Genomic DNA, 12,775 nt, shown 5'->3' on the forward strand with positions numbered 1-12,775 from the left:
TAAACTAATATAGCTGTTCAAAGGCATGCTTTTAAAACTCTAAATTTAATCAGAATGGATTGGAAATTTTAAGAAAGCAAGATCTATGTTTTATTTTTTACAATATCTTGTAAAAGTCCATATTTATGGAATCCCTTGTATATTATAAGCACTTAGAAATGTGATGGTCCCTAACCCTTTTGCAATTGAGCAAGTAACAGGTGCTAAGAACTTCCACTGCCTTCAGAAATCTAGTATAAATGAGAGGTGAGCCTCAGATAGAGCTGAGCACAGGGAATGGGACACATGTACTCATAATGCCTTCTGGGCAATAAGACGTTGGTCCATTAGATATTCCTCCCTGTCTTCACTGCAGCTCATCTCACTCCTAAGAGAGCGATAAATGTGCTCTGGCCCAATTCTCCCAACCTGCAAACACTCTCACCTTCTATCAACCTTATTTTTATGGTCCTCCTTAGGTCTGGAGCAATTCTACAAATTATCTCAACCTAAGAAGGGAGGAGCTTTAAAAGATAGAGCAATGCACATATTGATCATTTCCCTGCCTTTATGGAAAACGAATGACTTCTTAATGTTATCACATTGCTGCATCTTCTCTGTGTGATGTTTTTCCTAAAGTATAGATCAATCTAACTTCAGAATTGCTTCAAATGAAAAATTGAGATGATTTCATGTTAACTCGGTGGTGGATAGGCAGGGGAGCAGCTTGAAGAAGCCAGAAGCTTTGCCAACTTTTTTCCTCGCTCCCATTCACCTCTTAAGCCAACTGGTGTGGGAGTCCTATATGTTTCACCTCCATCTTTTGCTCTTTCCCACTGTCACCTCCAAATTCAAACACTTCTCTGGATCAGTGTCCCAACTGACCTCTGGCCTCCAGCTCTTGCCTCACTAAGTCTTTTTCATTCCCCTGTCTGATGACTACACATTGCTTTTGAGATTAAAAAGTTCTTTACCAGTAGGGCACCAAAGTAAAAACCCAGTGGTGAGGGGTAGACATGTAGCTTCCTGGGCCAGTGGGGGGTGGGAGTGGGCGGGAGGGATGGGTCACGGTCCTTTGGTGATGGGAATGGTGTTTATGTACACTCCTAGCAAAATGTAGACATATAAATCAGTAGTTAATTAATATGAGAGGGGGAAATCAATTGTATGTCTCAAAGGTTCTCAAAAGACAAACTGAATCTTTTTAATAGATAGGCTACGTATTTGATATGCGGACTCTCTCAAAAACCTAGACCAAGTAGATTAGAAGCTTCCAATAGCACAGCTATATACAAGATACTGGGTACTGTACAGCAAACCATAACAAAGGGACTTTTCAAAGTTAACCCAATTAACAAATAATGTGATGATAATATTAACTATTGATTGTCTTTTTGAACCCTAAGACAGCAGGAACCTCACATCTTCACTATAGAGCCCCTACTTCCCCCAGTCCTGGAACCCTTGGATAGGGCTCACTTTCCCGTATGCATCTCCCAATCCATACCAAATAATATTGCATCCGCCGATCACAACCTAACCAAAGCAACGATTGCCATCTCAACATGCTTCACCTCAGAGTGTATCCAGAGACTTCACGTGTGGAATGACAACCCTTCAGCTTCATTACTCGGGTGAGACCTTTCCTTTTATAGTACACTCTAATTTCATCTCAGGTAGTTCACTTTCTAACAAAGTCCCATAACCTAGACATACACCAGTTTCTGTGAGAGAGAGCGTATGTGCACACGTATCCATAAACTACTGCAAAATATATACCTGAAAGCAGGATTACACTAGAGTTTGCAGTGAGTACCTCCCTAACACTTCCTCTCCACTATTCCAAACTTGGGATCCATGATTGCTCAACAAATTGTTTGGCTTCATATGTTAACTCTCTTTTCAATCACCAGGTTCCAGATGCCACCAGGATGCTGGCCAGGCTTCCCTGGATTGAAGACCCCACCAATGTGTCCTGGAGCTCAGCTTCCCCAGAGACACACCTTACTAGGGAAAGAGAGAGGCAGACTGGGAGTAAGGACCGACCAGTCAACGTCCATGTTCAGCGGGAAAGCAATTACAGAAGCCAGACCCTCTACCTTCTGCAACCCTCAACGACCCTGGGTCCATGCTCCCAGAGGGCTAGAGAATGGGAAGGCTATCATGGGAGAGGGTGGGTTATGGGGATTGGGTGGTGGGAATTGTGTGGAGTTGTACCCCTCCTACCTTATGCTTTTGTTCACTAATCCTTTCTTAAATAAAAAATTAAAAAAAAAAAAGTTCTTTACCACTTGAGATTCTGTGTACTTAGAAATTTTAAATATTGTCTGAACTGTTTGACATCTATACTACCTTATTAATTTTTATTTTACTTTATTTTTTCATTCCACCAGGGTTATCACTGGGGCTTGGTGCCAGGACTGGGAATCTACTGCTCCTGGTGGCCATTTTTCCTTTTTTTCCTTTTTCTTTACTTCTTCCTTTCTGTTATATTTGACAGGACAGAGAAAAATTGATAGGGGGAGGGGTAGATAAAGAGGGAAAGAGAAAGACAGACACCAGCAGACTTGCTTCACCACTCGTGAAGCTTCACCTCTACAAGTGGGGAGCTGGCGGGGGGGGGAAACCCAGTTCCTTGTGCATAGCAGTATGTGTACTTAACAGGGTGTACCACCACCTGGCCAGAACCCAGTGTCTCTGGGAGGATGGCATGTTTTCCAGACTTGAAAGCACATCCCAAGGTGGTCTCCCTTTGTGCAGAAGAGACTGTCCTCTGAGTTTCAGCTAATTCTTCTGTCCCTTGAAGGCTAGATCTAAGGTGCTTCTCACTGGCAGAAATAAGGAGCTGCATGAAACTGAACTGGCTGGGGTAACTCTCTGGAATCCCCAAAGATTCTGATTGTAGGACATAGCTATGGGCAATTCAGAGTGGAATGATAACCACTCCTTCCTTAATTCATGCTCATTGTTCTATGATGGAATTCTTAATATAATTTTTCAGTTAACATGAAAAAAAGAATGAAGCTATTAAAGTGTAAAAATAGTGATAATTTTTATAAGATTGGGTTGGGTGGTGGTGTCAAAGACAAAAACCAATATTGTAAAATGTTGATAGACTTGACAGACAAATCTGGACTCACAATAGACTACAAATAGATCAAACCAAACACACCATGGTTAACTTTTAAAACTAACTGATCCAAAATCAATTATTTGCAACATTACAAGGAATCAATACTGCACTATATAAAGAGCTCATATATAGCAATAAGAAGATGAACATATCACAAGGCAAAGGAAGGAAGAAATGAATTGACAGAAATGAATTGTCACAAACATAAAAAGGAGCAACAAACACAGGAGGTGTTCAACATCGGGAGCAATGAAAGAAATGGAAATAATACAAAGAACCACGCTTTTAAAAACTGTACTCTTTAGAGGCCAGGTGGTGGTGCACCTAATTGAGTGCGCACACTACACAGTGCACAAGGACCCCCAGCAGGGGGAAAGTTTCACTAGCAGTGAAGCAGGGCTGCGGGTGTCTCTCTGTCTCTCTCCCTCTCTACTTACTCTTCCCCTCTCATTTATGTCTCTATCCAATAATGAATAAATACAATTTTTAAAAAGTTGTAACTTTTAATGGGGCTGGGTTGTGGCGCACCTGGTTGAGAGCACATATTACAATGCTCAAGGACCGGGGTTCGAGCCCCTGTCCCCACCTGCAGGGGGAAAACTTTGCAAGTGGTGAAACAGTGCTGCAGGTGTCTCTCTGTCTCTCTCCCTATCACCCCCTTCCCTCTTGATTTCTGGCTGTCTCAATCCAATAAAAAAAAAGTGTACCTTTAAATTATTTTCAGAGCTTAACCTATGGAAAATAATTATGGGTGTGGTTAGCTATAATGATGACCATCTCCTAAGTTTGGATAAACTCGAATCTCCCAAATAGGAAAACATCTATGAATTACTTTTTCCAAGAAAGAAAAGAGGCTTGTGTTAACCAAAAAGGAAACTTAACCAAACCAAAACAATGCACAGGGGGTAAAAGATAATGTACACTAATGGAATGCTCCTCAGCTATTAAAAATGGTGATTTCACCTTCTTTACCCCATCTTGGATGGAGTTTGAAGATATCATGTTAAGTGATCAAGTCAGAAACAGAAGGATGAATATGGGATGATCTCACTCATAGGCAGAAGTTGAAAATTAAGAGCAGAAGGGAAAACACTAAGCAGAACTTGGATTGAAGGTGTATTGCACCAAAGTAAAAGATTGTGGGGTGGGCAGGAGGGTTCAGATCCTGGAACATGATGGCACAGGAGGACCTAGTGGAGGTTGAACTGTTATGTGGAAATCTGGGAAATGTTGTACATGTACAAACTATTGTATGTTACTGTCAACTGTAAACCATTAATCCCCTAATAAAGAAATTTAAAGAATGACAGTATATGGTATTTCATTCTATTAGAAGTTGATTTAATATTCAGTAAAAAAGACTCAATCTCCAAAATGTTAACAATGCTTACTCTAGGGGGCAAGGTTATGAGTGACCTTATTTTTTCTTCCTTTGTATATCTGTATATTTCAGGTTTTGTTCTATATGTACATGTATAGCTTTTGTGATGTAAAGACTAATTGACAAATGAAAAAGCTAAAAAATGTCTTTTATATTCTATAGGTTAATGAAGACACAGTTTAACTGAGGATGAAAAAGAAAAAAAATTAAGCTGTTGTCTCTAATAAGATTTCCCAAAACAAATATTTCTGGAAAATATTAGTATAAAAGGAAGGTAGAGAGAAAAGCAGTATAGCACTGTCTTGCAGCAACACTGTGGCAAAGGCTGTGTATGTGGACACTTTGAAAGTTACAGGGATTGTCAAACAGAATAAAAAATACCCAGACGACATCTCTGGAACCAGAAATTAGAAGAGGACCCATGTTAAACATCTTGTTCATCTGGTAGATTCTGATCATCAAACTATAGGTTTGAGAACTCATTTTGTTTACATAGTCTTTGCTATTATTTCTTTTAAATAACAATGGAAAGTTTTTATGTAGTCAATATTTCTGAACTTCTCCATCTCTCCCACTCTAGAGGATGGTACAAAAAAAAAGGGACAAGGACAGAAGCCACAGAATATATATATAGATTTAGATTTTATTTATTTATTAATGAGAAACATGGGAGGAGAGAGAAAGAACAAGACATAACTCTGGTACATGTGCTGCCAGGCATTGAACTCAGGACCTCATGCTTGAGCGTCTAATGTTTTATCCACTGTGCCACCTCCCAGACCACAGAAGCCACAGAATTTACACTGAGCCTAGTAGCAGCACAGGCGAAAGATGGCAGAGTACTGATTAGCTCTGGCTTATGGTGGTACAGGAGATTGAACCTGGGACTTCAAAGCCTCAGGCATGAGAGTCTCTTTGCATAATCATTATACTATCTACCCTCACCAATGAATCCTCTTTCTTGAACCTATTTACAATACCTCTAAGTAGAAGAGGATAACACACATGAAGACCATTAGAGATAAGTCAACACAAAACATCTGAGGAACCAAGAATGAACACAGGACTTCAGAAAAGAGTGCTTACTGCCAAGAGTGGGAAGGCTTCCTGGAGGTGGTGTATCCTGAGTGGTATCCTAAATGACAAGAGGACCTGGAGGAAAGGCTTTTTAGACTGGAGAAGTACAGTTTGCACAGGTAGAAATTAGGTTGGAGGGCTAGGATGGGTCAATAATAAGAGTTTTGAGAGTTAGTTAGGAGTTAAGCTAGATGCAGTATGGTAAGTAGTAGGGAATCACTACAACTTCTAAGTAGAAGACCTGGAGCCAAAGCTAGAGTTTAGGAATACTGGACTAATAGCAGAGAGTTGGAGTGGTCAAAGGGAGTGAGAAACCAGAGTGCTTCACTACAGCGGCACAAGGGATAAAGAATAAGAAAACTGGGAGTCTGGAGGTAGTGCAGCAGGTTAAGCGTATGTGGCGCAAAACACAAGGACTGGCATAAGGATCCTGGTTCAAGTCCCTGGCTCCCCACCTGCAGGGGAGTTGCTTCACAAGCGGTGAAGCAGGCCTGCAGGTGTCTATCTTTCTCTCCCTCTCTCTGTCTTCCCCTCCTCTCTCCAGTTCTCTCTATCCTATCTAACAATGATGACATCAACAACAACAATAATAAAACAACAAGGGCAACAAAAGGAAATAAATAATATTTAAAAAAAAAGAATAGGAAAGCTATCAGGGGAGGGGATGGGATACTGAGTTTTGGTGGTGGGAACCGTGTGGAGTTATACCCCTTCTATCCTCTGGTTTTTGTCAATGTTTCCTTTTTGTAAATAAAAATAAAAATAAAAAAGGAGGGGGAGTCGGGCTGTAGCGCAGTGGGTTAAGCGCAGGTGGCACAAAGCACAAGGACCAGCATAAGGATCCCGGTTCGAACCTCAGTTCCCCACCTGCAGGGGAGTCGCTTCACAGGTGGTGAAGCAGGTCTGCAGGTGTCTATCTTTCTCTCCTCCTCTCTGTCTTCCCCTCCTCTCTCCATCTCTCTGTCCTATCCAACAACAACAACAACAACAATAATAGTAACTACAACAATAAAACAACAAGGGCAAAAAAAGGGAATAAATAAATAAAATAATAAATAAATAAATAAATAAGGAGGAAGGATCTTTTTCATTCACTGTCTCACCTAGCAGCAGCCCTTTAGCAGGTCCCAGGTTGAAGGTTGGAGTCTGAGTTCATACTGGTGGGAAGAGAGTAAATGAATGGAAAACGACAGTGGATCGATGGGTGCTATAACAGAGGATGACATAAGGTGCCAGAGGGGAGGGCAGCAACAAGAGACAGACTCACTAGGCAGGGTGACACAGCACAGCGACAATAATGACTGTGGGACTTCCAGTTGCAAAAGTGTTCCAACTAGTCATTAATGGGAGGGTCTAAAATAGTGACATGGTGGCAGGGTCTCTAATCATTATTCCTGTCCAAATGAACAGACTTCACTTCTCTCCTATTGCCATTTCAAGACAATAAAAGGTGAAGCTTGTTGCCTCCAAATACCTCTTTTGAATTTGTTCTAAGTTGCATTTCACCCACCTCTTCTGGGGATACACGCCTAACCTCTCTTCTCATATCCTACCTTCTCATGTCGACTAAATCTACTGCCTGGTAATAAAGCAAGTTTCACTGCCTGATCCACTCTCCAAAACTATAGCCCAACACATGTAGAAGTTTTGCTTTCTGACATCAACTGGTTTACAGTAAAGTCCCTGTAGGGACGTATCAAACTCTAAAATAACAACTCACATTACTATGGATCAGTCAGTATACTAAACACTTGATTACATTTCACTCATTTAATCTTCTTAGCAACCCAGTGAGGTAGGTAGTAGTAGTATTGTTTTACGGGTGAGAGGGAGGTTATGTAATTTGCCTAGGGTTACTCAGTGGAGAAATCATTTTCCAAGCATGGGACTCTTGATTCACTAATAACCACTCTGCTTCTCTGCTTCCACTCAAATTGTAAATACCTGCCTGGTCCCAGGGTTCTGTTCCCATTCCTCTGCCCTGTGTTTTCCCAACAGAATCATGCAGAAGCATCTATGTAAAGCAATTCTGAAAGGTTCTGTCAGATAGTAGAGGGGCATGCTTGTTCTGCCTCCATTTCTCAAACTCTGCTTCTTCAATATGGAAACTTGCTCCTTTCTTCATCCTTCTTCCTTTTCCTCTTCTTCTTAAATCCCCCTCCTCCATCCTCTTTCTTCCTCTTCCTTTTCTTTCATCTCCTTCCTCCTTCACCTCACCTTCCTCCTCTACTTTCCTCTAATTCTTATCCTAACCTTTTTTCATGTCCAGGATCCACTCCAGTGGTCCTCATTAAGTCTCATAACCACAACATAAAATCAGAAATTTGCATTGATTTAAGAAATGCTTTTCTAGAGCTCAATGATAACATTTCCCTCCCCTCCTTCTGACTTTCTTATTACCACCATCATCAGCTGACACTGCAGTCTGCTTCTCCTGTGCTTGGGATGTAAGCAACACTTCAAAAGGATACCTCATTTAGCCCTCCCATCTTCCTGTGAAACAGGAATGCTCTGGCTCTTTCAAAGTTTCTGGTATTCTACAACCAGGAAGTAGCAGAATCCTAATGTGAACTTGGGCCTGGTCTAGTTTTGAGTGTGGATTCCCATTTGTTACATGTTATATCTTATACTAAGTTCCCAGTGTTCTAAGTGAACTAGTTTGTGTGTTATGAGTATTATGTCTCTCCATCTCTTACTAAAAAAGCTTTGCAAAACTCCAGTTAGGAATCCTGGTGCTTCCTTCTGTTGTGGCTTTTCATAAAGTTCCATCTTCCCCTTTTCACCTGAGTGAATCTAAATCTGTCTGCCAACCTCATGGCCTCTCACATTAATTTAACAGGCACATAATGTACATTTGCTATTTTCATTGGTGTGAAATTAACTGCCACTTTGTGGTGTATCTAAACCACGCATTATTCAAGCTTGGGCACACAATGCCACTTCCTTGGTCAACAGAGTAAGTTATAGATTAAAAAAAAGAGGAAAATATTTTGCTGTTATATAATTAAAGTATCTCCTATATGTGCTATTTACAACAGATTAATTCTTGTTCACACCTAAAGGGTGAGTAATAGTTCTGAGCCAAAACTAACTGTAACACTCCAGTTTAAAGAAAAATAATAACAGCAATATGTGCATGTATGGTAGAGTAGATGATAAGAAAAACACGGGGATTGCTATAAATTACTTAAATCTTTAAAATGATAAATTGGATTTTATTAATGGATAAATAAATGTTGGCTGCTCTGGCTTCATGGGGAGTTAAGTAAGCACTTGAGGGATTCAGTGGGACTTTGCCTTTGGTGGATCTGAAAGCAGGGATTTGCAGCCTCAACTACTAGATAAACAACAGCACATGGGAAAATATTTTCAATTTCTATTCATTGCTGCAAAGAATTATGCAGTCTTTCTTAAACTACAGTTTTAGAAATTAGAACATTTTGGATCCTTTAGAAGCACTTGGCTTCCAAAGATCCAGATGTATTTTTAACATACATCTCTTTCTCCTAAAGCTACAAATGTCAAAGTGAACCTAATACACTATCTCAAGCTACTGATTATTGCCCTCTATGTTATAGGAGCCCTCAGTAGACATCATTCCAACCCAACAGACTGAAGCACCATGAGCTTGTGTACAGAGAGATGACAACTTGGCAGACTCTATTGTGCTGTGTGGTCAGAACTCTCTTCTACCATTCAGTCTCTCCATTTTTACCCTATTAAGCTTTCTGGTGAAACTCAGTTTAATATGTTATCAAGCACCTGGTACTATTCAAAACCACTGCCCCAAAGGGCATGCCTTTCAGTAGTGCTGATGATTACATTTGAGAAGTTCTGATGAACATAAACCTTCATATTCAAGTATTCAAAGTATCACAGTTACTGAGCAAGCCAACAGAAGCTTTGTGATGCCTGGATTATCAAACAGGAAAATACGGACATCTTGTTCTAGTTATCTTTTTAAAAAGCACACATGGTGCGAAATTAGCTTAAAGATCCCGAAGATCCCAGTTCGAGCCCCTGGCTCCCCACCTATAGGGGAGTCGCTTCACAAGTGGTGAAGCAGGTCTACAGGTATCTATCTTTCTTTCCCCCTCTCTGTCTTCCCCTCCTTTCTCCATTTCTCTCTGTCCTGTCCAGCAACAACATCAATAACAACAATAATAATAACCACAACAATGATAAAACCACAAGGGCAACAAAAAAGGAAAATAAATAAATAAAAAAAATTAAAATACATATGTATATATACATATACATACACACACACACATATATGTGTGTGTGTTTAATGCTTGTTTCCTTTCTGTTTCCTTGTCCTTGGTGAGGGGGACTGTGACAAAATAAAATCCTCCAAAACTTGAAAACCACTACTGTGATGTATTTGCCTCGGATATCTAAACACCTATAATAAAGTCATCCTGAAATTCCCTGACTCCGGGAGCAGAACAACAGTTGTTATGCTACTATATCTATTGCTACTACATTGGGACTGGCACTTTGGATTAAGAACTCTCAAACTACTAAAATTACAGTAAGTTCAATGAAGAAAGTAGACTTATCACAGGACATTGCTATATTTTAAATGCTTACATTAATATACATTTCAAGAACAGGCTGCTTTCTAATGCTAAGTTCAGTGTTCTTTCATTTTTCCTAGCTTAGGGATAAAGAGCACCTAAATAAGTATTTTTTTTAAAAAAACACAATCTGGGGTCAGGTGGTGGCATTACCTGGTTGAACGCACATGTTACAATATGCAAGGAACCAGGTTCAAGGCCCCACCTGCAGAGGGAGTGCTTCACAAGTAGAAATGCTTCACAAGTAGAAATGTTTCATAAATAGAAATGTTTCACAAGTGCTGTAGGTATCTCCCTATCTCTCCATCCCCTCTCAATTTTTCTGTCTCTATCAAATCAATCAATCAGTCAATCAATAACTCAATCTAGGGCCCAGTGGTGGTGCACCTGTTTGAGAGTATGTATTACCACATAAAAGGACCTGGGTTTAAGCCTCCTGTCTCCACTTATAGAAGGGGAAGCTTCACAAGGTGTGAAGCAGTGCTGTAGGTGTCTTTCTCTCCCTCTCTATCTCCTCATTCTAAGTTTATTTCTCTATCCAAAATAAATAAATAAAATTTAAAACTTAAAAAAGATTAATTAAAGAACATACTCTAAACATCCAAGTATGTTAACATTTATGATGGTATGTTTACACACACATTTTAAAAGGAAATAATATGTGTACATAGATATGCAGAAAACCAATGAGCTAGAGGCTCAAAGCTTTTTTAAAAAGGATTTTTACCTGTGAACTGATGCGATGTAAATTTAAAATGTCAGATTTTTTTTGTTTTCGCCATCACCAGGGCTTCACTATTCTGGAATAACTATTGCATATAGGCGGACACAAGAGCAGAGAGATAGAAGGAGAGAGGGAAAGGCACCTCAGCACAGAAGCTTCCCCCAGTGCAATGGGGGGTTGTGCTCCAACACAGGCGCATACATGAGAGACCAAGAATCTTAGAAAGTTAGCTAAGTCCCAAATTTTTGAATATGTAAGTGGATCACTGAACACCAGACAGTGCTATAAACAATCACTGAGTACTTAAAGGTCTATCCCTAATCCTGGTAATAGAAATGTCATCAAACATCATAAATGTGATGCAATAAAAGTGATTTCTTACTGAATACTGGGAAAGACGTATTTCCTTTCAACACTTGGAATTCTTGTTCTAGTCGTCTCCGTAAATCTATTTGTTCAAATAAAACCTTCTGAAGTTCTTCTAATAAGAAAAAAAATAAATAAAAAGAAGAATCATTTTACTAATCTTTACAAATAACTCTCCAGAGAACTGTTATATATGGCAATTTATTACTATAAGACAAAATATTTTACCAGTTTAAAAAGTGCTGCATAGACATAGGATAGATTTTGTGCAGAAATCCATGAATATAAATCAATGTAATATATTATTTTAAAGTATTATATTACAGTGTCATGTATTGATTGATATGTATGCATTAATCTCAATTATATCCACCCAATGGTCCATATATTATTCATATGTTGCTTGTCAAGCTTAAAATATGGAGTAGAACAAAAATATCCTATTATCTCTATAGTCTTAAAGCAAAGTGAAGTTCCATAGAATTGAAACTTTTTCTTACCTTTTCCCATATTTTCTACATCTTTTTTGAGTGAATGAGGTGAATTTGTTTCTTGTGTGTGTTCACCTTTAAAAAAGGATGGGGGGAGGAGAGAAAACAGTATTAGTTTTGTATGGATTATTTTCTTAAAGTTTTCCTTCTTCTTTGAATATGAAAGAGTTTATTTATTAGAACTTGAAAACAGAAGTTCTCATAATCAAATATCACCCTCATTTACTTGTGTACAAGCCCCTCCCCACCAACACACACACCCCAAACCTTCACAGGGAACTATAGGAAATTAGGACACCATCGCTTGTGGAGGCAACACTATGATGGCAGATTCCTGAAGTCTTTCCCACAACACCCCATCCCAGCAAAGAGGTTAAATGATCAACATTCCTGCTGGAAATCCAAAGTCCCTCTCCTAGATCCTAGAAGTGAAGAAGCTGGAGGTCAACTGGAAGGCCCAAGACCCTAGAAGCAGAAGTCTCTTGTCTTCTTAAGATGGCAACATTGGTTTACATGTTGTGGCCTCATGCCCATGCAATTCCACTTCTCCTGGTGGACATTATTTCTCTTTTTCATTTCAGATAGAAAAACACAGGGAGGAAAAGAAAAAAGAGACAACACAGCATTGCTCAGCCATTTATGGAGCTTCCACATGGTGTTCTCATACGGTGCTGGGGACTTAAACCCCGCTTCTTGGTTGGCATGTGATAAACTACTGGGTGTGCCATCTCCTGGTCCACTAATCACTTGTGTTTAACCAATGAAAATTACATTGTGGGCAAAGGCTAGTTAGCTGTTCTTACCTGTTTTGCTCATGGTCTAATTAAATTGATGATAAGCTAAGGAAAAAGTGTCTATCAGGACTGGAGAGATAGTTAACAGATCTGTGCCTAGCCATGGATGTAGCCCAGATTTGAGACCCCGCACCACATACAAGGTGTCATGAGACCAGAGGAAGCTCTGGTGCTGTGGTATCACTTCCTCTTTCTCTCAACAACAATAACAACCCAGAAAATGTGAAAAAAAATTTTTAATCCTTCTGTT

The 12,775-nt window shown here is 39.6% G+C and overlaps 1 protein-coding gene across 1 annotated transcript in view; it reads right to left on the reverse strand.

Moving 5' to 3' along the window:
- The window catches only part of SKOR2 (SKI family transcriptional corepressor 2), a 51,044-nt gene that overhangs the window by 17,085 nt on the left and 21,184 nt on the right, over positions 1-12,775 (reverse strand). The window contains exons 5-6 of the mRNA XM_060173832.1: positions 11,741-11,806; positions 11,257-11,355 (exon numbers count right to left, since the gene is read on the reverse strand). Coding sequence (XP_060029815.1) covers positions 11,257-11,355; positions 11,741-11,806 — 165 coding nt within the window. The remainder of the gene's footprint in view (positions 1-11,256; positions 11,356-11,740; positions 11,807-12,775) is intronic.

This window comes from Erinaceus europaeus, chromosome 15, assembly GCF_950295315.1.
Source record: "Erinaceus europaeus chromosome 15, mEriEur2.1, whole genome shotgun sequence".
NCBI classification, from domain to species: Eukaryota; Metazoa; Chordata; class Mammalia; order Eulipotyphla; family Erinaceidae; genus Erinaceus; species Erinaceus europaeus.